Source organism: Aquarana catesbeiana, linkage group LG10 (genome assembly GCF_042186555.1).
Source record: "Aquarana catesbeiana isolate 2022-GZ linkage group LG10, ASM4218655v1, whole genome shotgun sequence".
Lineage (NCBI taxonomy): Eukaryota > Metazoa > Chordata > Amphibia > Anura > Ranidae > Aquarana > Aquarana catesbeiana.
Genome location: NC_133333.1, coordinates 153,585,861 through 153,611,750, shown reverse-complemented (window position 1 = coordinate 153,611,750; position 25,890 = coordinate 153,585,861). Strand labels below are relative to the sequence as shown.

At 43.5% G+C, this 25,890-nt stretch overlaps 1 protein-coding gene across 1 annotated transcript in view; it reads right to left on the bottom strand.

Annotated features, from left to right (window-relative positions):
- LOC141110951 (neuronal pentraxin-1-like) overlaps nucleotides 1-22,377 on the bottom strand; it is a 44,711-nt gene extending 22,334 nt beyond the window's left edge. Inside the window, exon 1 of the mRNA XM_073602765.1 lies at nucleotides 21,536-22,377. Within this exon, the coding sequence (XP_073458866.1) occupies nucleotides 21,536-22,375 (840 nt within the window). The 5' untranslated portion in view covers nucleotides 22,376-22,377. The remainder of the gene's footprint in view (nucleotides 1-21,535) is intronic.
- Between the last annotated feature and the right edge of the window lie 3,513 nt (nucleotides 22,378-25,890).

The following is a 25,890-nucleotide window of genomic DNA, read 5'->3' as shown; positions in this document are numbered from 1 at the left end:
TAAGAAGGTAAGAGGCCCACTTATATTTGAAAATGCAATTTATTTCACCTCAAGTGATAAATAAAATTTGATATTTTTATAATTGAAAGCTTAAACAGAAAATAACAGAGGTTGCCTTTCCTGCACAATGACATCCATAGCCAACAGATATCATAGGACCAACAATAAATTCCTAACTTTTTGGTACAGAAAACCTACAGAACACAGTTTTTTTCCCTGGTGTCCATTGGAGATGTCAAGAAGATGAAGGGATGCTCCTTGATATTTTCTGGTTGTGCTCCAAACTCGCTCCCTTCTGGTCCTCAGTTAACCAGATTATAAAGAAATTGAACAGATTCCCCCTCTACAATGACCCCCTAGCACTTCATTTTCACCTCACCTCCTTATCCAGAAATGCTTACAAATCTTTGTTACTTATCTATATACCTAATGCGGGAAAAACAAGTATTCCACCTTTAAAGAAGAACTCCTCACCCCCAAAGACTGGATAGTGGTTTGCTTTAAAAAAAGAAATCATGACTATGGAGGACCTTACATCCTAATTGAAAGATCAGGAGGAACAATTCAGACAAATCTTGTTTTACTGGATCGAATACAAAACTAAACCCACCTACCATCTTCAATACCTAACTCTCAAAACTATTTTTCCATATAGACATACACCCTATGGATTCTTGGCTATATTTACATACTTTCTTATACAGTATGGTTGCCAGTTTCTTTGGAGTAAAAAAGTTATGCCCACATCCCTAAATTTGTTCTGTCCCCTAGAGGCTCAGGAGATCATTACAGCCACTGACTGACTTCCTATGCTCCACTTATCCTACTTTCAACAATTAAAAAGCACTTTCAAGTCAATACCTAATGTATGTACTCTGACACTTTTTTCATATTGTTCATATTGTCTACATTCTTTTTGGCAGCCTCGGTCCTCATCGCTTCCTTTATTAAGCAGCTGTGGACAGTTTTGCAGCCTTGGCCAGGTGACCCCAGCAGGCTTGGGGTGTTGGGCCTTTGCTGTTATAGCGGTCAGTCCCCTCATTTAACATCTAATGTACCAAGACAACAGCATGCTTCTTTATGCCATGTTTTTATGAAAACGGCTTTAATCTGTGTCATATACAAGAGTCAGTACCTTATGTATAGTACCTTACTATGTGTATTTGCCTTTGACACTCTAGTTAATGAGAGTTTTGTCATTGTAGAATTGTTACACTCTGCATGTCTGTACCCCTGAGGAAGAATGTAAAAGAATTAATATTCAAAACCTCTGTCTTCATAGTCTGTATATCTTTGTGGACAGAATCAAGCAGACACTCCATATATGCAAACCTTTGGTATAAGCTATATGTATGTAACAGCTGCAGCAGTGTTTTTAATCTTTTATGTACTTTATGTACTATTGTGTAATAATAAAACTTTTATAAACTCAGTTCCTCATTTTCATGCCTAGTACAGTCCTAATTTGAGGGATCATTTCTTTGATTTCATTTACTTTCTTTTATTGTTGCATTAGAGAAAAAAAGGAAATAAGAGAAGTTGCTGAAAAAGCATAGCTTCTAACTGTTTCTCTCTCCTACCCAGTAGTTCTTCTTTTGGTCTAAAGTAAAGACCGCTATTAACAAACATATTATATAACTGCAAAAAGTGTACTCTGAGCCTGAAAGATTGCATTTGCTATTTGAAACCCATAAAGCAAAAGCAGTGGTGAAAAAGCTGTGTATTAAACCAATCGTTAGTATTAATTCTTTATTGTTGATATAACTGAGTTGAGTGCTTGCCTACATACTTTGTGAGAGAAGTCATCCTTCTTTCTTATCTTGGAAAGTTGGAAGGTATGTAAAACAGAAAAGTTATGGTGGAGACTTCCAAACTCATAGACCCAGGAGTGATTGAGCTGCCTACACTGCCTGTCGTTATGCCCTTGCTCTTCTTGATATCACATGACAAGGCATAAATCTAATGTAAAATGTGAGGCAGAACAAGAACTATTACAGAAGTCACCATGGAGCATGTATAATATTTTGTTACAGAAGTTACTTCTTCTTCAGGTAAAGTTGAACATCCAGAGGCTTTCAGTGTATTAGGGGTGTTAAGGGCTTTATACTGTAGATTTCAGGTTAAGTGTCAGGATTGGGAAGATTAACTGTAAAGAAACAGGTTTAAGTGTGTCAGAAGCCAGAATTTGTTTGGGATAAAGTAAGGAATGGTTTGAACTTATGGCAGGGTATTGTTTGTTATCTGGAGACCATACAGGAAGTGAAGGGAAATCTCTCCAATGTAAAGGAAAATCCCCTCTTAGACAACTACTACCAGATCAGGGGTCATTTTTAGAATATTTCCCCACCATTCCAGTTCTGGTGAAACTGTAACTGGTTAATCCATCACTTTCAGTCCCGCTGACAGTGAACACCAAGATCAATAAAGAGGGCAAATATCCCCAACAGGGACATAGACAGAAATAAAGACCTGGCAGAAGTTCTAACTATTCCACATTATATCTAAAGGGGCTTTAGATGTACCTTAATGCCAAACTGAACTGTTTATATCCGCTAAATACATTCTAGGTGTATCTAAACAGATGGCGTGTAAAGTCTTATTATTTTCTTTAAGTAGAGAAATCTGTCCGCTGCCAGCTTGATGCAGAGAAAGACCCTTGCTGATTGTGTGGAAGCACAGACCTCTTCAGAGGTCAGTCCTAGAACTCATCGTTTAACAGGAAGCATGTCTTTTGCTGATTGTTGAGCGCAGAGAGACCACTGTTCCACACTACAAAGGTTAAATGTTCACTTGGTCTAGCAAGATTGCAATACAGTGAAATAATTACCCTATTCCTCACTTCCTCTGCCTTCCTCCCCCTTCATAAGACTGATCCCCAAAGTCAGACCCCTTTACTGCCTGATCAGTTGACCTTATCACATACAAAGCAAAATCATTGGGCATGTGTTTTTTCTTCTACTACTCCGTAAAGACTGAGTCAACTGGTCTTGCCCAGGTAAGTGCAAGTTAGAACACGCTTAAGTGAAAATGTGCTACACCACGGGCATTCCAGGAATTAAATGGTCACACCACGTATACAGAAGAGACCATCTCTGTAAGAGCTGAAGCAAGGTGTAACGGAAACAACCTTACAAAAGCTATAACCAACAACTAAATCCACCAAATGGGTCACCTAATTTCCTTTGAAAATGTCTGCACAACATGTACAGCCTGACTATCAACAGATTTGATCTTTTCTGCCTGATGACTGGGTAATGCGTTGGAAAATGTAGTTTCTCAGGGAATACAAAGAAATACCTGGCCATTTTCTGTGCAGGCTCATGGTGAATTGACTTTTAGATACTGGTTTATTACTGTAATTCAGGCAATAATTGTACAATCCCATTTATAAAATCACTAAGGGGTAGAGCATTTTAACTTTCACAATAAATTTGCACTTTGCATGATCAATCCACTTATTTTAGTGAATGGGGTGAATTGACGTGAAAATTTACTTTGCGAAGAATAATTAATGAAGTGCAAAACAAAAAAAGAAAAACTGAATTTTTACTTACTTATGCACGTTTGCATAATTGAAGTCAGTAAAAATTCACTTTATTTACTAAGCTAAGTGAAACTTCACTTTGAAAGTGAACATGCTCTACTGCTTCAGTTAATCAAGCCCATTCTCAACAAAAATGTTATTACAGGTTTTGGTTTAATTACAAAGTTAAAACTCCCTATCAGAGTACCATAATTCACAGTATTAACAAACCATATTTTCATTAATAAGAATTCTCAACAGAACCACAGGCACATAAACATCCATACTACTATGGAACAAGTTGAAAACATTTGTGACCAATGCCAAAGAATCCGGCTGAACCCAATACCCATTGCTGTGACACTAAATGATATCCTTAATTCCTTATTAACTAAAAATAAGCCATACACACCCAGTACGTAAAGTAGCATTCCAGTCAAATCCTAACTAGACCTAAATCTATTCCCAGTCCCATTCTAGGCCTATTCTAACTACCTTGTGACAGGAAAGATGTCTATATTTACCTATGCTGAGGGCACTCCAGCCCGCTCACATGATCAGTTCTCAGTGTAGAGGAGGGACAGCTGACAACAGATCCCCCATAGTAAGCCTATGGGTGATGTCACCGCACAGGCTCGGCAGCCATTGTCAGTGCTTTCTACTCTACACTGAAGCCTGCTGCTGGAGAGATCATGTGACTGGTCCAGAGCTCCCTCAGAAGTATAGACATCTTTCCTTTACAGGGTAGTTAGAATAGGCTTGGAATGGGGCTGGGGGCAGGTTATAGTTAGGATTTGACTGGAATGCTACTTTAATGGCCCTGTAATCTATGTTTCATGAAATTGTTTCTTACTGCGTTTTTTTTTTTTTCCCATCTTGTAACATCCTCTGTGTGTTCCTGAACCTTGCCTTTTCCCCTTCACTTCTGTTTATTTAGAATGAACAGTTCATGTTAGTTGTGGTCTATGCAGATCCCCCCCACCATCAGCGCAGTGCCGAGTCTGCTCACTGCTACAGGGAGAGAAAACGGCTGCGATTGGGACCAGTTTACTGGGTATTTAGAGCTCATCTATAGCTCCAGATCACAGCCAGAGAGAGCTGCTCAGCTCAGCAGAACCAGTGCTGACAGTTCTCCCCTGCTGCCCGCACAGTCAGACAGGAGAGGAGAGAGAGATGGTTCTGCTCCTCCTCCTCCCATCCTCTCTTCCTTTGTCTGCCCCGCCCACACTCCCTGACAGTGTTGTGCTTAAGAGAAGGGATGTGTGGGCGGGATGTTTCAAGCCCAACAACCAGAAAAAAAAGAAGGAGCCTGACCCATCCAGTCCCTCTTGCCTCCCCAGTGAGTACACTGTACTCTGATGTAAGGGGTGCCCTTCCTTCCCTCCTTCCTACATCCCTCTCTCTTTCATTCTGACTTTCTTTCTTTCTTTCTTTCTTTCTTTCTTTCTTTCTTTCTTTCTTTCTTTCTTTCTTTCTTTCTTTCTCTCTCTCTCTCTCTCTCTCTCTTTCTTCATCTCTCTTTCTTTATTTCTTTCTCTTTTTCTTTCTTTCTCCCTCCACCCTTCTTTCTTTCTTTCATCCTCTGTGTGTTCCTGAACCTTGCCTTTTCCCCTTCACTTCTGTTTATTTGGAATGAACAGTTCATGTTAGTTGTGGTCTATGCAGATCCCCCCCACCATCAGCACAGTGCCGAGTCCGCTCACTGCTACAGGGAGAGAAAACGCGATTGGGACCAGTTTACTGGGTATTTAGAGCTCATCTATAGCTCCAGATCACAGCCAGAGAGAGCTGCTCAGCTCAGCAGAACCAGTGCTGACAGTTCTCCCCTGCTGCCCGCACAGTCAGACAGGAGAGGAGAGGAGAGAGAGATGGTTCTACTCCTCCTCCTCCCATCCTCTCCTCCTTTGTCTGCCCCGCCCACACTCCCTGACAGTGTTGTGCCTAAGAGAAGAGATGTGTGGGCAGGAAGTTTCAAGCCCAGCAACCAGAAAGGAAAGATGGAGCCTGACCCATCCAGTCCATCTTGCCTCCCCAGTGAGTACACTGTACTCTGATGTAAGTGGTGCCCTTCCTTCCCTACTTCCTACATCCCTCTCTCTTTCATTCTGACTTTCTCTCTCCCTCTATCCCTCTTTTTCTTTCTTTCTTTCTTTCTTTCTTTCTTTCTTTCTTTCTTATTTTTTTCTTTCTCTCTACATCACTCTTTCTTTATTTCTTTCTCTTTTTCTTTTTTTCTTTCTTTCTTTCTCCCTCCATCCCTCTTTCTTTCTCCCTCTATCCTTCTTTCTTTCTTTCATTCTTTCTTCCATTCCATCTCCCTCCTCATTCAGGAGAGACAGACAGAGGAGGGTTCCGCTGTACGGTGGAAGGCCCTGTATTTAAGGAACACAAGTAGAAATTTTTCCCCCATTAGAGGAACACTTCTCACCACCTGACAATTGTATAGGTAAAAGTATAGGGAGTATCTGGATGTGACTACTTAAGGAATTTTTCCTTCCCCAGTTATGACATACATATTTTGCACCTTTTTTACTTATTTTTAGCACCCTCATCTACAAGAGCCTTGTGCCCTATAGTGGAAAGAAATAAAAATAATTCTGTGACTGGAGAGCGCTCTGATGGTCCTTATGTGCTAGGAGGAGGATTGATGTAATCTATCCAGGTGGTGTCTGTGGGTTAACGTTTTGGCCAATATAAATGTTTAATGTAAGTGGTTTGATATACATATGAATGTGAATCAATGGAAATTTGTAAATGGTTGCAGATTTCAGTAATGGCCATTTATGTTTACAGAGTGGTAAATAACCCTAAAGAAGATAAAGTTGAATGTTTTACATGCGTGGGAAACTTTTCCAGCTCTTAACAGCATCTACTGTAATCGGATGTGCAAATATAATGAAGTTTAACAGCAAGTAGCTGGAATTACCACAATGTGCCAATTGCTATATCTGACAGGAGTTACTTTGGGCGGGGGGCCAGTGGAAACCAGAAACCCTTGTTCCAGCTCCCTATGCACCACCTATGTCTAAGTCACCCTGTGTCTATTAGGGATACAGGGTGACTGAGAAAATAATGGACACTGAGAATGTGGTTTGGATTACTTAAAATAGAACAGTGATATTTATCAACAATATCCCTCAAGAAATCTATGATACATTAATTCCACTGTATCAGAATGATGGAACATTGTAAGAGTTTTGTAGACTGTTGCCATGCCGTCTACAATCCCTGATTGATCAAAGCATTGCTTGGATGTGGATTCCATGGTCTGCAATGTAGGAGACAGACCGTCTGCTAATTCTGGGAGCTCCTGCTATTGTGTAAAGGTGTCCTGTGTTTATAATTAAGATAATGTGTGTTGTGTCTTCTGAGCTAAAAGACGGCAAGTTTGCCCTGAAAGGTCATAACTCTGAGTCACCTAGGCTGTTTAAATGATTAGTTAAAGTGGAGCTCCGGCCATTTAAAAAAAAAAAAGGCAGCAACTACAAACACTGTAGGTGCTGACTTTTAATAAGGGCACTTACCTGTCCAGCGAGCCCGCGATGTCAGCCCCCCGAGGCTGATCCATCCATCGGATCAGGTGCAGGCGCCGCCATCCTAACTAAGGGAAACAGGCAGTGGAGCCTTGCGGCTCCACTGCCCGTTTCCTACTGCACATGCACGAGTCACGCGGTGCTTTGTGAATGACCCCGTTGTTTTCTTGGACACACACGTCCCAGAATACAACGGGGCAGCTCACCAAAGAGGAGGAAGTGACAGAACAGCGCTGTGGAATAGGAAGAGGCAGATTAGGAAGACTGCCTAGCAACAGGGGTTTCTGGTAAGTAAAAAAAAAATTTTTTTTTCAAATTTTTTTAATATATTTTTTGTAGAATTTTAATGTAATTTTTTATTTTAGGGTGGACCTCCGCTTTAATTAGCTCATGTTAATTTATGTTTCTGTTTAGGGTAATATGATGGGGGGGGGGAATGTTCTTCTCAAATGTATAAAAGCCTGTATTTCTTGTCTAATAAAGATTCCATGTTCCTGCAAGCTAGTGTCAGCTAGTGTTGTATGTTTGGCTGTAATATCTGATATCTGAAGGTCCAGAGTGGAGCAAGCAGTGTACTGATGGAAGTACTCAAGTGGACTGCAAAGGGGTTCCGTGACATTGGTGGCAAGCAGTGAGATGCTTCTTCCAGTCTGGGACATCCAAAGCTCTACCTGGATCCAAGGTCTGGATAGCAGAAGAGGAGAGATACAGATATCAGCTGTCATGGAATAGGAATTCGGAAGGAGGTTGCGAGAGATGCAGGTACAGCACAGAGGACCAGTATCAGAGCAGGTCCTGCTGGGATAGTATGATTCTATCCGCTGTGAACTCTGGAAGGAAACGCTAGCCCATGAGCAGCATCACCAGGGAAAAATTCTCCCCTCCATCCAGGAAAGGTACCGGTCGCAGTATGTATTGTGTGTGCTGTTTTTGGGAGAATAACTGCACAAGGAGCAGACAGCTGAGTTAAGCAGGCTGGTCTGGGAAGAGATGCGGCTGGATGAGAGCTACTGAGCCCTCTGGTGGCATGTATCCCAAGCATGCCCTTGGATAGCGGATGACAGCCCAACGGAAAGCTTTGGCTACGATGGCCTGGGACTGTTGTACGTGAAGCTGTAAGGAGACCCTAACTTTGGGAGCGATTTGGAGTGGCGGTTGGACGAATTCATGGATTTCAGAGAAGAGATACTGAATGTCTCGGAAGGGCACTGGAAGATATAGAGTTTCTGGCTGTTCAGGAATGGGAGCTGGAGATCACCTACAGACAGCTGCTAGACTCTGCTCAGTGCCATGGCTGGGCTCCCTTTGGCTTGGACTATCCAGAAGTACAAGCCTACAGTCCTGAAATCTGGGCTGAAGTGTCAGCAATGGAGTTGAGTAACAGTGTGCTTTGCCCATCTCCACCCACAGCTATGGAAGCGAAGGTCTTATGGCGGATGCAGCAAGTGTTGACTGACGGACGAACCTAATTCTGCACAGGATGAGCTTGGATGGAAAAATGCATCTGTCCAATAGCAAGCTTGATGTTTGGGTCGAACATAAGTTCAACTCGAACATCGGGTGTTCGCCGAAGAGAAAACATTATGGGGTGTTCGCAGCAAATTCGAGCGCCGCGGAACGTCCCGTAATGCACTGCGAGATTGCAGTGCATTGCTGTATGATGATTGGCCAAAGCATGCACCTGACCTGCATGCTTTGGCCAATCACAGCGCCATCTGCTAAGAGAGCCATAATTGGCCAAAGGCAGGGTGCCTTTGGCCAATCATGGCTCAGGGGGACTAAGTCTACACCCCACACTATATAAGGCTGCTTACACGGCGGCCGTGTGTAGTGTTGTTGGTGTGAGCAGAGAGATAGCTTGATTTAGATTAAACAGGCAGGTTATTCAGTTAGTGGGAGTGTATTTGATATTTATATATACAGTGGGGAAAACAAGTATTTGATACACTGCGGATTTTGCAGGTTTTCCTACTTACAAAGCATGTAGAGGTCTGTAATTTTTATCATAGTCATTCTTCAAATGTGAGAGACGGAATCTAAAACAAAAATCCAGAAAATCACATTGTATGATTTTTAAATAATTAATTTGCATTTTGTTGCATGACATAAGTATTTGATCACCTACCAACCAGTAAGAATTCCAGCTCTCGCAGACCTGTTTTTTTTTCTTTAAGAAGCCCTCCTGTTCTCCACTCATTACCTGTATTAACTGCACCTGTTTGAACTTGTTACCTGTATAAAAGACACCTGTCCACACACACAATCAAACAGACTCCAACCTCTCCACAATGGCCAAGACCAGAGAGCTGTGTAAGGACATCAGGGATAAAATTGTAGACCTGCACAAGGCTGGGATGGGCTACAGGACAATAGGCAAGCAGCTTGGTGAGAAGACAACAACTTTTGGTTCAATTATTAGAAAATGGAAGAAGTTCAAGATGATGGTCAATCTCCCTCGGTATGGAGCTCCATGCAAGATCTCACCTCGTGGGGCATCAGTGATCATGAAGAAGGTGAGGGATTAGTCCAGAACTACACGGCAGGACCTGGTCAATTACCTCCTGCTCAAGCCAGCGCATATCCAGGCCCGTCCGAAGTTTGCCAATGACCATCAGGATGAGTACAACCCCAAGAACACCAACCCAACCGTGAAGCATGGAGGTGGAAACATCATTCTTTGGGGCTGCTTTTCTGCAAAGGGGACAGGACGACTGCATCATATTGAGGGGAGGATGGATGGGGCCATGTATCACGAGATCTTAGCCAACAACCTCCTTCCCTCACTAAGAGCATTGAAGATGGGTCGTGGCTGGGTCTTCCAGCATGACAACAATGACCCGAAACGCACAGCCAGGGCAACTAAGGAGTGGCTCAGTAAGAAGCATCTCAAGGTCCTGGAGTGGCCTAGCCAGTCTCCAGACCTGAACCCAATAGAAAATCTTTGGAGAGAGCTGAAAGTCTGTATTGCCCAGCGACAGCCCTAAAACCTGAAGGATCTGGAGAAGGTCTGTATGGAGGAGTGGGCCAAAATCCCTGCTGCAGTGTGTGCAAACCTGGCCAAGAACTACAGGAAACGTATGATCTCTGTGATTGCAAACAAAGGTTTCTGTACCAAAAAAGTTCTGCTTTTCTGATGTATCAAATACTTATGTCATGCAATAAAATGCAAATTAGTTATTTAAAAATCATACAATGTGATTTTCTGGATTTTTGTTTTAGATTCCATCTCTTACAGTTGAAGAGTACCTATGATAAAAATTACAGACCTCTACATTCTACTACACTTCTGGTGGTGTACACAGTATAAAATACAGTGCAGCTGTTGTACAATTTCTAATACAGTGTGTACAGTTTCTACTACACTTCTGGGGGTGTACACAGTACACAATACAGTGCAGCCGTAGTACAGTTGCTAATACAGTGCAGGCGGTGTACACAGTATCTAATACATTGTGTACAGTTTCTACTACACTTCTGGTGGTGTAAACAGTATCTAATACAGTTTAGTGTGGTGGGGCAGAGATTCTGTCAGCTCTGCAGAGGCAGGCTCAAAGGTGGTTGACGCCATGCCAGCTTCAGCCAGGAATGGTTGTATGTGACAATGGCACCAACCTTCTCTCCGCCCTCTGGCAGGGACATTTGACCCATGTTCCATGTTTGGCACATGTCCTGAATTTGGTGGTGCAGCTTGAGCAGGTACCCAGGCTTACAGAATCTCCTGAGGCAGGCCAGGAAAGTCTGTGGTCATTTCCGCCTGTCATACAATGCCAGTGCTTGGCTGGCTGACATTCAAAGGGAATGCAACCTGCCCACCAACGGCCTCATTTGTGCCATGCCCACCAGGTGGAACTCAACATTGGCAATGCTGCAGTGGCTACACACACAGCAGAGGGCCATCAATGAGTACCTGTGCGAGTATGACCAGGATAGGGTAAGGGGAGCTTGGCTTCTTTTCGCCACACCAGTGTCTACTGATCAATAATTCATGCGTAGAATCATGGACAGGGCACTTGAGGCAGAACAGCGAGAGGAAGAGGAGGACATCCTTACATCTCAAGGCCCCGTTTATCCAGATAGCATTCCTGCGGGCCCACTAAACACACAGGAAGAAGAGGAGGAGGAGGAGGAAGATTGTGTCAGCATGGATGTAGAGGATAACACTCAGCAGCAATCTTCAAGGGATGGTTTTCAATCCCCAAAAACCCAAGAAATTGTAGGTGGCTGGGAGGAGGTAGTTACGGTCATCTTTAGTGACCCAGAGGACTCAGAATCGAATGCCTCTGCAAACTTACGCTGCATGGCCTCCCTGATTCTGCAAAGCCTGCGAAAGGATCCTAAGATTTGTCGTTTCAAGGAGAGGGATCATTACTGGCTGGCAACCCTTCTTGATCCATGTTACAAGGGTAAGGACTCATCCTGCCTTCACAGAGGGAGCAGAGGATGAAACATTTTCAGGAGGCCTTGAAGAAAGGTTTGTCCAACGCATTTCCAGACCCTGGGAGGTTACAACTTCCTGGTGCTGGACAACGTGTTGCTTAGGCTTCGTTCAGTCAGAGGAAAAGGGGTGGAGAAAGTGGCCGGCTGACCGATGCCTTTAAACAATTTTTCAGTCCTCAGCATCTGATCGGTTCAAGCAACCTTCGCCAGCATCTGCATTACATGCAGGAATATCTAGGGTCAAGAGCAGACTTGGAGACCTTTCCAACAGAGCATCCACTGGGTTACTGTGTTTTGAGGATGGACCACTGGCCAGAACTTGCTCAATTTGCAATTGAGCTACTGCCCTGTACTGCATCCAGAGTGCTTTCTGAACGCACATTCAGTGCTGCTGGAGGGTTTGTAACAGATCAAAGAGTGCTCCTGTCCACAGACTCCGTTGATAGGCTCACATTCAAAAAAATTAATCAGTCTTGGATAAGCAGCTATCAAGCACCTGATGCTGATGTAACTGATTGAATTTGCTATGAATGTGGGATCCCTTGAAGACTGCCTATGCTGACTATCCTATTCCTCCTCAATCTTGATGATGCTAGCTTCCAACAATATTTTTGGTTTAGAGCACCACCACCCAAGGCCCAATTTTTCTGCCCCTGTTTAACAGGGGCATGTTATTACAATCTTTTATATAATATTTCACAGCAGGGCCCGTTCCTGCTCCCAACAAGAGTACCTGTGAGGGGTTACAGTGTTGTGGCACCACCACCACCACCCAAGGCCCAATTTTTCTGCCCCTGTTTAACAGGGGCATGTATTTACAATTCTTGATATAGTATTTCACAGCAGGGCCCGTTCCTGCGTCCACCAAGAGTAACTGTGAGGGCTTACATTGTTCTGGTACCACCACCACCACCAAAGGCCAGATTTTCCTGCCCCTATTTAACAGGGGCATGTAATTACAATTTTTGATTTAGTATTTCATAGCAGGGCACTTTCCTGCACCCACCAAGAGTAACTGTGAGGGCTTACAGTGTTCTGGTACCACCAACACCTAGGGCCCAATTTTCTGCAGAGTATTTAGGGCAGGCTGTATAGTGTGTATATATACTGCTGTTCAGAGTATATGGGGCCTGGGGGAGCCCCACGCCATTTTTTTAAAATTTGGGTGCGGGGTTCCCCTTAATATCCATACCAGACCCGAAGGGCCTGGTAATGGACTGGGGGGGGACCCATGCCATTTTTTTCAATGATTTTCATCTATATTTATAGGACAAAACATTACAGCCGCGAGCAGTTTTAAATGACATTTTTCTTTAGAGAAAATTTCATTTTGCTGTGGTATTGTTCTAAACAAGGGAAAAATGTGCTACTTTACAGGCATACTAAGGACACCCCCCAGGCACGATATATAAAGGAATATTTCATTTTTATTGTTTCACTTTAAGCATTATTAAAATCACTGCTCCCAAAAAAACGGTTGTTTTTAAAAAATTTTTTTGCATTGATACATGTCCCCTGGGGCAGGACATGGGTCCCCAAACACTTTTTATGGCAATACCTTGCATATAAGCCTTTAAAATTAGCACTTTTGATTTTTCATGTTTGTATCCCATAGACTTTAACTGTGTTCGAACACATTTTTGCCTGTTCCCATGTTCTGCTGCGAACCAAACCGGGGGGGTGTTCGGCTCATCCCTACTGTTCAACGGCAGTTCAAGGGCTTGAGAGAAGAGGAAGCTACCTTCATTCCCCAGACATGGATCACAGAAAGCATGGATTTAATTGACTTTTCATCAGAGGATGTTATGGATGATGAGTCACCTGCCAAAGTATTGGTACCTGGCTCAAGGGCCACCAGCCAATGCCCCGGACTTTCAACAATTCCAGAGAATGGAGATTTAATAGACTTTTCTGTAGAGGAGGAACCACTTAGCGAACCCCCAGCAGAAGTGCTGGCAGCAGGACAGAGTACTGCAGACCCCTGCTCCACACCCATGGCAGTTTCGGAGGCCCGAGGTGAGAAGGTGGTGGTTCTTCTTCACCAGTGGATTTCAGAGATGCAGGGAGGGGAAGCAGCCATTCCCCCTCCCCAACAAGGATTTGTGCACCTGGTAGAGAAAGAGCGTCCCAGCAGCATACGCCTCCCCAGAATGATGACACAAACCCAGCTGAAGCACTGGGAACCTGACAGAAGGTCCAAGACCTCAGCCCCACACTTGCGGCAGTTCTGGAGACTCAGGGTGAGGAGGTGGCGGTCACTTCCGAGCAGCAGATCAGGATCCAGGGGGAGAAGGGAGAGGAGGTTGTCGTCTTCCCTCCCCAACAGTCAACCAGAGAGAAGGAAACTTCCCGCGCCAACAGTTAGCCGGAATGGATGATGTAAGCACTGAAGCACTAACAGGGCAGAACGCTACTGGCCTCTGCACACAACAATCCACTCCACAGGAGCTCCAGGGAGTGAATGCAATCAGCACCTCACAACAGCAGCTTGAGCTGGTGTCGGTGGATGGGCCTGCAGTCTCCACTAACAGAAACCCAGCAGAAGTGCTGGCAACAAGGCAGAGTGCTACCAACCTCTGCCCAGCACTGGCAACAACTGTGGAGTTCCAGGGAGCCATGGCAGTCGGTCTCCCTCCCCATTGACAAGCTGATGTAATGAAGCTTCTACGCCCAACTGAACCACCGGCAACAGGACAGAACGCTGCTGGCCTCTGTCCTCCACCAACAAAGGATGGATTTCCTGTGAATGTGGATAAGAGTACGGTCTCCACTTGTATACCCCAGGGATGGTGGGCAGCTGGCCCAGATCCCCAACAGCATGAAGGAGTGAGCCCAGCCACCCTGTCTTCTCTCCAGCGGCTGAAGGGACTCCAGGGGGAAGAACCAGTCTGCACTTCCCCCCAGCAGCGGGTATGTTCTACGAGAGAGGCAGAGGTTGGCTGGGTGAGTAATGCTTTGTTTGGGACAATGCGTTTGGGGTACTCTGTGGGTACAGGCATTGAGGGACTGGAACTACGGACTAACTTCGGAGTCAACCCGTCTGGGGTCTCCTACTGTGTTAGTCTGCTGCGGAAAGGGGAGAGATGTTACGGGTGTCACTTTGGGCCATGGAACCCAGAATCCTTTGGAGAGGTTGGGAAACCCTTGTTCCAGCTCCCCATGCACCTTATATGTCTAAGGCACCCTGTGTCTATTAGGGACACAGGGCGACTGAGAAAATTATGGACACTGAGAATGTGATTTGGATTACTTAAAATGGAACTGTAATATTTAACAACAATATCCCTCAAGAAATCTATGATACATTAATTCCATTGTATCAAAATGATGGAACATTGTAAGAATTTTGTAGACTGTTGCCATGCTGTCTGCAATCCCTGATTAATCAAAGCATTGCTTGGATGTGGATTCCATGGTCTGCAATGTAGGAGACAGACCTTCTGCTATATCTGAGAGCTCCTGCTATTGTGTAAAGGTGTCCTGTGTTTATAATTATGATAATGTGTGTTGTGTCTTCTGAGCTAAAAGACGGCAAGTCTACCCTGAAAGGTCATGCCTCTGAGTCACCTAGGCTGTTTAAATGATTAGTTAATTAGCTCATGTTAATTTATGTTTCTGGTTACAGTTGTATTGTTAGTATAATATGATCAGGAGGGGGGGATGTTCTTCTCAAATGTATAAAAGCCTGTATTTCTTGTCCAATAAAGATTCCATGTTCCTGCAAGCTAGTGTCGGCTAGTGTTGGATGTTTGGCTGTAATATCTGATATCTGAAGGTCCAAAATGGAGGAAGCAGTGTACTGAGGGAAGCAGTCAAGCGGAGTGCGACGGGGTTCCATGACACTATATAAGTATAACTGTAAATGTTGTCTCTTTTCTAATGGAAGGTTCTAAAGTATTTTTATGTCCTTCACCTCTGTTTGGGACCTTTTATATTATGTGGTTTAATAAAATTTAAAAACATTTTTTAAACAATACCAACACTTTTCATATGCTTTAGTTATATAATTGAGTTGCCCTTCACAATCCCACTAAATAGAGGAATCCAATTTGTAGATAAAAACTGGATGAAGTCAGTCTTTCTTTCTTTCTTTCTTTCTTTCTTTCTTTCTTTTTCTCTCTCTCTCTCGTCTCTCTCTCTCTCTCTCTCTCTCTCTCTCTCTCTCTCTCTCTCTCTCTCTCTCTTTCTTTCTCTCTCTCTCTCTCTCTCTCTCTCTCTCTCTCTCTCTCTTTCTTTCTCTCTCTCTCTCTCCTCTCTCTTTCTTTATTTTTCTCTCTCTCTCTTTCTTTTTCTCTCTCTCTCTCTCTCTCTCTCTCTCTTTCTTTCTTTCTTTCTTTCTCCACCTCTATCTCTTTCTTTCTTTCTCCACCTCTTTCTCTTTCTTTCTTTCTCCACCTCTTTCTCTTTCTTTCTTTCTTAGATGTAGAAGTAGAGGGGGAGTTGTCATTCCAGTGTAGATTTAGCCAGAGGCGGCTCTCTAATTAGGCAAATTAGGCGGTCGCCTAAGGCCTCGCACTCACAGGGGCCTCGCGGACGCCTAATTTGCCTGTTCTCAATCACTGAAGTTGATGCCGGCGGCTCCGCCTACCCCCACTGGGACTCTGTGGCTTAGGAGCTGACGGACAAATCAGATACTGCCCCGCAGCCTGAGGAATAGCGGCCTCATCACGGAGCGTCCCAGTCCGTGGGGCCTCATGTGTAAGTTTTGCCTAAGGCCTCACAAAGCCTAGAGCGCCTCTGGATTTAGCCAGTGACAGCCTGCCAGAATAGTTAGGATCTGTGAGGGCAGCTTCCCTGCACAGCTCTGCTTGAGGAGACCATATCTGTATTATTCATTACTGCCCCTATTTTGTACCCTCCTGTACCCTGTACTGTGTCTGCTTACCCTACCCTGTACTGTGCCCTCCAGCTCCCCCCTGTACTGGGTCCACTTACTCACAACATGTACTGTACCCTGCTGCCCCCTGTACTGTGTCCACTTACCCATCCCCTGTACTGTGCCCTCCAGTTCCCCCCTGTTCTGTACCCTGATGCCCCCTGTACTGTGTCCACTTACCCTCCCCCCTGTACTGTGCCCTCCTGCCTCCTGTACTGTGTCCACTTACCTCCCCCTGTACTGTGCCCCTCCTGCCCCCTGTATTGTGCACACTTACCCTGCCCCTGTGTTGTTCCCTCCTGTCCCCCCCCGTACTGTGCACTCCTGCCCCCTGTACTGTGTCCACTTACCCTCCCTCTGTGCTGTGCCCTCCTGCTTCCCCCTGTACTGTACCCTCCTGCCCCTTTTACTGTGTCTACTTACCCTCCCCCTTTACTGTACCCTCTTGCCCCTGTACTGTGTCCACTTACCCACCCCCTGTACTGTACCCTCCAAATGCAATTTATTTTTATTGCTTTAATTATTTTTTCCCATTATGGGTGTGTGTGGGGCCTCATGTCTATTTTTGCCTAAGGCCTCACAAAGCCTAGAGCCGCCTCTGGGTTTATGCACACTACAAATCCCATAGTCCATAATCTGCAAGACAGCTTGTTCTGTTGAAAGACAACAGACTTACTGACTGGATCACCAGGTGAAAATAAAAGAAAGAGGGCTTAAAAAGGAAAACTACTGCAACCATCACATCTAAGAATTGGTAAGTTGCAATGTGAAAAATGTTTGCCTTTTGGGTTTAATAGCACTTTAAGTTTTTATTCCTTTATTTTCATCTGGTGATTTAACCAAGTCTGTCTAAATCTGTTAGTACATCTAACACTACCCTTCCAGATTGACACTGCTGCTGTTCAAGGGTGTCTATGTTGCTCCTCCATCCAGAGTGGAGACTCTCTAACACAGGAACTGTGTTACTGGTAGTATCACCAGGTGAATATAAAGGAAAAAAAGCATAAAAAAGAAAACTGATGCAGAGTGCCTTTCTGGTAGATCAAATCCTTTTTTGTACCTGTAGGGTCTTTCAATAGATAAAACATGGAGAAATGTGCATGTATTGTAGAGATGTACTGCATATGTTTTTTTAAATATTTTTTACTAACATACACTTAACATGACACATTTCAGTTGCTTGTTCTAATGTAACCTTTGCTGCCTTTTTGAAAAATGTTTTCCTTTTTTATATTACAAGTAAAAAAGTGCAAATGTTCAAAATATAATTTATTGCTATTATTAGAATTATTATTATAATTTTTATTTAAATTATTAATATTTAAAAAAACTGTAGTTCATTACAACTAAGCAGCTATTGTTTACTGTAAATAAATATTCAATATTAAATGTGATAGAGCTTAATATCAGTCATAATTTAAGAAAGACCACAGGAGCATCATCCCAGAAATATATCCAAACAAAATTAAAGCACCAAAATAAGGGACTTTATTTATGCCGCCAGGAGCATATGCATGAAAAGAAAAAATAATATACTGTTAAAAATACACCATTTGTATTGTAAAGAATGGACAGATATGTCACATAAAATTTGGAAGCACAAATACAAGACACTATAAAACCATAAAAGTGATTGTATAGGTGTTACAGTAAGCAATGCCAACAGCAGTTTTTTTTCCTCCTGATGTTTTGCACAGTTTATCTTATTGTTACTAATATTCATGTTCATTTTTGTACCCATTATTTTTTGGTTGTTTTCTGTTGTATGCTATTTTGCTCTGTTTACATTTTAGACTAAGGCCCTTTTCACACTACTGCGACTTCAAAGTTGTGCGATTTTGCTGCAATTTCATTGAATGCCTGTGTAAACTTGTGGTCTATGGACCTCAACTCGCATCAAGGACAGACCATTGTAGTGCAGGGACTACTTTGAAGTCGGTGTGACTTGAAGTCGCACAGATATGAATGGTACTCATTGGAAATCATGGGGTACGACTTGTCATGCAAATTTGCAGTCCCAATTCGCAGGACAAGCACAAGTGTGAAGGGGGCCTAAGGCCTAAAATCGTGTGAATTTTAAGTTGAGGCAGTGTGCAGTGTGAAGGGGGCCTAAATGTACCATCCTTTGGTCAAGCATACTTGGGGTGGTCAAGATTCTGATGAAGCGGAGGTTTTTAAAAAATGCGAAAACACCACATGCTATTGTCATTGGTTACTGTAATGCCTATACAATCGCTCTTATGGTTTTATAGTGTCTTGTATTTGTTCTAATTTTTATGGGACAGTTCTGCCCATTCTTTTCAATAAAAATGGTGTATTTTTAATAGTATCCTATTTTTTCTATTAATGCATGTGCTCCCAGCAGCATAATTAAAGGACCCTTATTTTGGTGTTATATTTTGTTTGGATATTATTATTGTTTTGCACTTCGCTCATCATCATTGCTATTAGCAATATCAAATAAGCCAGGATATTTCATGGGTTGTAGTTAGCCTGGAATTTTACAGATAATAAATACAAGGAACATTTCCACAACACTGTCAACTCATATATAAAAATAAAAGCACATGCTCCTTTAACTGTCCCACTGTCCATGCTGCTGTTCTACGTGGGGTTGATTTACTAAGACTGGAGAGTGCAAAATCTGGTGCAGCTCTGCAGAGAAACCAATCAGCTTCCAGAATTTTTTATCAAAGATTAATTGAACAAGCTGAAGTTAGAAGCCGATTGGCTACCATGAAGAGCTGCACCAGATTTTGCACTCTCCAATTTTAGTACATCAACCCCAGTATTCCTGAGATAATCTGCCTGAAGTTCTCTTTGGTATCTGGCAATCTTCCATATGTTTCAGATGCCTCCCATCTTTGTGGGCTGTGGTTCTTTCTATCAGCCCCAATGTCACTACTGTAGTGACGTAGGGGTCAGTAGAATGAACTGTAGATGTAGAGTGGAACCAGACAACTGACACTTGTGTCAGATGAAATGTACACTTCATGCAGCACTAACTCAGGAATACAAAGGAGAATGGCAGATCAAATGCAGGGAGCATCTGCTTTTTTTAATGCAAACCTGTGCGTTGTCCTTTTCATTTCACTCAGCTGCCAGTAGTCAAAGAGAGAGGAAGCCCTGTGTATGTTCCATGTTCTATCTTGGAGCTTACACAGTGCTGAAAACAGTCTGCTCACCCTAATGTGGTAGTGCTGGGTACCTGAATTTCCAATCAGAAAGCAGCAGCACTGTCATATGGTAGTGAGTCACATGATCCCTGTCTCAGGAAGTACCATGTATTACTCTTTGTTCCTAGCCACTCAATAGGGTGGCAGGAGAGCAAAGGACAGGTGAATGTGTGCTGCTGGGGAGGGAGGCAGATACATGAACATGTTTTTAACTCTCCATGATCAAAGGAAATGTTCACTTTAAGGCTCCCTGCTTTTGCGGCCATCCAGCTGCCGTGTGCCCCTCCTGGCCTTTTAGTGTGCCCGAGAGGGACAGGTGCAACATCCAGCCCCACTGCAGTCCACCTGTCAAAGCTGGACATAGCTGAACACTGTACCGAGTGGTATTGGGGTTTAGGGCCCTGTCCTTTTAGGGATGAAGGTCCAGAACACAGGTTTGTGGTACAGTTTTCAGCCCCATACAGCCACAGCCTGCCATAAACTTTGACAGGCAACTGGCAGCAGGGTTGGATGCTGCACCTATCCTTCCCAGGTACACTAAAATATCAGGGGGAACATGCTGTAGCTGGATGGCCCCATGTGCAAAGGGACCTAGGTGGAAAGCTTTCCTTGGTTAGTTTAAGTACAAATCTATGGGTTGGTGAATACTACTGTAGGGTATTTATACTGTGGCATTTCAGCAATAAAGAACTGTCTACATCACATTTAATACAGATATATGGACTGAGGTGCTCGGATTGCATTTATGTGGTCATCAGTGCTGTACACGTACAATATTTAGGTCTGGGTGCAACTGTGATGCAGTCTGGTCTCTGACTGAATAAAATTGGACATGGTTTTGGATATTTACTACTTTCAGTCACATCTACCACTGTGTGATCAACACTCTGCCTTGTGATCACATGGACTACCTCTGACTAACCTTGAGGCCGGGCTCACATATGCTGCGGCCGCAGCTCAAAGCATGGGGTCCGGTGCGTCCCTGTTCACCAATTCAGGTGCTTAAGAGGTCCGAATCTTTGCCTGAATGGGGTCCGGTGCGTCCCTGTTCACTGATTCAGGTGCTTATACGGTCCGAATCTTTGCCTGAAACCCGCATCCAATTTGCATGTGTGTGAACCCGGCCTTACTGTGCATTCACTCACTCACTTACTTACTATTTACTTACTATTCACATTCAATCTTCTAAATTATGATAAATATTAACTTGAATTAAGTATTGGTTTTAATATCTATACCTATGACATTTTGTAACATAATAAAAAACTGCAAAAGTTCACTTTAAAAAAATGACAGTCTCATTTACTCTCAGTGATTTTTTTTTTTTTCGTTTGCAGAAATTAGTTCCCACTAGGGAAACAAAACTTTTTTATATTAGTTTTACTGGGGAAGGACTGGAACATGTTTTTTTTCTGATATCTGAGTCTTTATTTTGAGAAAATTTCACTTTATGTCCTGGGGACAATAGTATTATCAGACTGGAAGAAAGAGAAAAATCTGCAACAAAAATACAGTTCCTGTACAGACAAAAATTAAAACCCGGTGGAGGTTTTAGGCTTTCCCAAAGCTGGCCAAACCCTATACAATGTCTTATTCAATTTCCTTTAGATTTACCGTCAACTATGTAGTGCAAGGGTCTGCCTGATTACATACAAATTGGAAGTGTTTAGGTATGACCTCATATTATATGGTTTTCATATTATATGGTTTTAGTAAATTTAAGGGAAAATTTGCACAAGAAGATTGTATAATGTATGGCCAGCCTTACTGCAGTAAGAGAATATTTTATTTCTGTATGTATTGCTATTACACATTTACCTTAACTTCCTGCCTGGTAAAGCTATTTTCACTAAACAGGTAGTGAGGGATCCCCAGTTGGCAATAAAAGCCCTAGAAAATTCTAAAGCTTTCCCACTTAGGCCAAAACTAAAACAAAAAATGTTTTAGTGGGAAATGCACATTAATAATTTACAATAGTAAACCTGAGTACCTGTAAGTGCTCCAGTCTGTCTTTTAGTGACTCCAGCAATCTTTCCATTTGGGGAATTCCAGGTGGTGTCACCTCTGGTGGGTCTTCCATTGTGTTTGGTGGGGCACTTGGCTTGCGATAGGAGTCATGTGATGGTTGTTCCCGATACTCCCGGTGGGTGAGATGATGATATTCGTGGTCTCTGTTATGTCCATGAATATCTTCATGCCCATGAGGATGCTCTCTCTCATGACCATGTTCTCGCTCATATCCATGATCTCTTTCATGGCCATAGTCTCTTTCATGTCTTTCTTCCCATTCATGTCCATGCTCTCTCTTGTGTCCATGTTCTCTCTCATGGTGTTCCAATTCGTGGCCATGTTCTCGTTCATGTCCTTCTTCCCATTCATGGCCATGTTCTCTTTTGTGCCCATGCTCTCGTTCATGTCCATGTCCACTTTCATGTCCAAAGCTACTTTCATGTCCTAAGCTTTCTTCATGCCCATGTTCCCTTTCTTGTCCATGTTCAGCAGAATGGCCATAACCCTCTTCATGTACTCTTTGAGGGTACCCCTCACAACGGCTCAATTTTACAGTCAACTCCCTGATAGTCTCCCTTTGATCTAAGATAGTCTCTTTTTGGTGAACCACTGTTTCACGAAGGTGAAGAATAGTTTCTTTTGCTTCTTCCTGCATGCCTACCCAATGCCCCCCTCCACCAGAACTATGACGCTGCACATTAGATTGGCAGTCCATATCCAGAGGCATCGGGGTGCAGACAAATTTTGGTAGAGAGTATTCGCTCCAACATATGTTTAACAAGAGAGTAAAGACTGTCAAAAAAAGTGGGAAAAGCTTCATTTTTTACCAAAGACGACACTCCTCTGTAGAAGATGGAATTTCTGTCCCTTTTTGACTGCCACTCCGTCTCTCAGTGTTCAAGTTGTCCTTCTTAATTGACAAATGACATTCAGAGGATTTAAAGATCTGATTTGCCGTGTTTCAGGTGTCACCTCCCTCTGTAATGCTGAAATCCTCTTCTGTTGTTATTTCATGCCTATCTAGTTCCAGCAGCCTGGATTGGAAATGGTATTAGTTAGAAGGCTAATGTTCTTAAATCTGCTGAAGGCCCCACCTACAGTCTCAGTGCCCTAGATGCAGCAAGAGAAGATCAAAGACTTACTTTAAACATAGCTAATAAACTCAGGAGGACTTTAAGGAGATGATGCCCTGGTAAACTAGTATTGCCCTGGAATCACTTCAAGGCAGTCAGTATAAATCTGTTGAGTTTAATAATCAACAGATACTAGGGCTAGAATCTAGAATACCCTACCTATATTTTTTACATTTAAAAGACTGGAAAATATTACATACATAAATATTTACGCTAAAAGAAGGAAGAAAAAAATAGTAACACAATTAAATAATACATTTTTCTATGCTTATTAGTTCCAAAATATGCACAATAGTTTTTCCCTTTTAATGCAGGTATTTAATAAGGATATGTCTTAGCATTCAATACACAAGTAAATTCTAACCAAAAATTCTTATGTAATTATAAAAAAATCTACCAAACAGGTAAATACAAGGCTGAAAGATTTTTCATTCTGCTTGGCGAGTCTTGTGATCCAGACACCCATACTAAACAGCTCAGCCAAGTCCTGGGCTTTCTTGCAGACCAAACTGCAGTTGAGCAATATAGCCTGGTCAAGATCTCATGCCAGCTTATGAATGGACAATGAAGGAACAGTAGCACATTGATAAAGTAATTTCTGTGTCCTTAAAGCGGGATTCCGGCCAGCGAAACATTTCTTTTTAAAGTCAGCAGCTACAAACATTGTAGCTGCTGACTTTAAATAAGTACACTTACCTGTCCTGGGTGCCCACGATGTCAACCGCCCGAGACCGACCCGTCCTTTGGCTCTCGGGTCCCGGCACCGCCATCCTAACTAAGGGAAACAGGCAGTGGAGCCTTGGGGCTTCACTGCCAGTTTCCTACTGCGCACGTGCGAGTGGCGCGGAGCTCTGTGAATGGCCCCGAGGTTTTCTGGGAACACACATAGTTGGACATTTCCTCACCCTGTGAAAGAGAGACCTGTAGCGAGAGCAAGATCTGCCATGAAGTCTGCAGCAGCTGGGAGGAAGTCTGATCCCACCGTTAGCCATAACATTACAAAGCTAACAACACAGCAAGCAGGTACAGTGTGTGTGCAGGAGGGTGATGTGGACTTTATTAGTGATAATGGGTTTGCTGAGTGTTGTAGGCTACGGGCAGTCAGCCCTGACCCATAGACAATGTACAGCATGAAGTGCAGTCTGAATTACCTGCTGATAACAAAGCTTCAGATGAAACTGGTGAGAGTAACTGTCAGCTTCTGGGGGAAGAGTCTGCAGTGAGGAGCTCCATGGACAATACAGAGACTTTGCCTGGACCAGGCACAGCGGCTGTTCCTGTGAATGGTGGAGGAGATGCTGGGTGCAGTAGTGCTACAACTCTCCAGGAGTCTGCAGTAATTAAAACTGTGATTGGTCCCAGGTTTGATGCTGTGTGTTCAGAGCAGGGGGAGGGGAAGGGTCCTGCCTCTACTAATCAGAAGACTGCTATCACAGCTGATTCAGACTTTCTGCCAGCAGGTTTGAATGTGTCCAAGGACAAGACTGCAAATGCTGCTGGTGTAAGAAAAACTTATGCTGGTGTTGCTGCCACAGGATCTGGGAAGGGACAGCAAGTAGGGAAGGAGCATGAAAATGTTTTATCTTCCTCCCTGTTTAAAAGGAGGAATGTTGTTCAATTAAAATGGGAGGGCGGTGGAATCCCCACACATAGGAGGGCTGTGGTGAATAAGATTTTGCAGATGGGGTTTAGGCTCACAGATATCTTCGCCCTGATCAGTCCGGCAGGTTCCTATGAGTATGATTTGTCCTTTATCCGTCCGGAGTCTTTGGACATAATTTGGGAGAAGTATGAACACGTGTGTAGGGGCCTGCCGGACTGGAGAGGGCTCATCCCCAAGCTTGTTTTACGCCAGCCCCTCATTAAAATGGTGGCAGTTCTTGTCCGCAATGAGTCCATACCGCATGGGGATTTAACTATTTGGTTGAGGAGGTATGGAGATGTCCTGAGCCCCCTAAAAAAGATTGGATGGGGGGGTGGTCTGTGCAGCTAAAATTAAAAGTAATTGACAATGTCGTCCAGCATCTGCCATCCTCAGCTTTCCTGGGGAGGGACAGGCTGACCATCTTCTATCCAGGCCAGCCAAAGCTCTGCAACAAGTGTGGAGATAAAGGGCATCTTGCATCCTCCTTTCCAGTGATGAAGTGCTCTCTCTCTCTGTCATTGTATAGGACATCTGGCAAAGGACTGTAATGTTATCAGGTGCAATCTGTGCAATGCGGTGGGACATCCTTATAGTCAGTGTCCTGTGGCAATGCACAACAAGCCTGAGCTCATGAGAGAGTTCTTCCGCCTGGACATGGAGGATGCTCAGAGCTCAGCAGCTGGGGTGTCTGTAAGTCCATCTGAGTCTGTGCCAATATCCAATGTGTCTGTGTCTCCCTTGTCTGTGGTGCCCCAGTCTGTGCCAATACCCAATATGCCTGTGTCCTCCCAGTCTGTGCATTTACCTAGTGTGTCAGTGTCTTCCCAGTCTGTAGGTAAGGTTTCAGTTGCCGAGAATGTGTCCAATCCTTCTGTGTCTTCCAAAATTGCAGAGGCAGCAAGAGGTGCTGAGGCGGGTGTGTCAGGTGTGGTGCCAGCCCCCTCCCCCGACGCTGCAGGGTTTCTATTGAGGATCATGGGGAGGATGGCGAAGAGGCTGGCCTGGTGGTAGATAAGGGCAGGAATAGTGGGGGAGAGGGGGGTGAAGGGGAGGCTGTTGATTCCAGTTTGTCCAAGGATGATATGGAGTGGTTAGAGGATAAAAGGAGGAGGGGCAAAAGAAAGGGAAAAAAAGAGGTACAGTTACCTTAAGTCCTAAGGTTTTCCATTTGGCAAAGTTTGAAGTCCTGTCAGATGATGATGATGATGAATGGGACTCGTTGAGTACGGCATCCTCTATGGATGATGAGTGTCAGTATGCAACGAAGCGTGCTGGTTCTCCAGGGAGAGGGAGTAGTCAGGCTAAGAAAAGTCTGCCTCAACTACTCTAATGACAGTTTCCACTCCGTTTTTATAAAAGGCTACATGCATGGTGACGGTGATGTTCCTCAGTCTGGCTCTCCCGTAGGGATTATGTTGTGCGCATTTTAGTTTGCACCATTTATTATGTTCTTGTTTTTTTGTTTTGTATAGTCATATTCAATTATTTTGTAAATATGTTTTATTTATTTATTATGGTTTTATTGTATATAAGTTGTTGTTTGTAAGATTTTTCAAT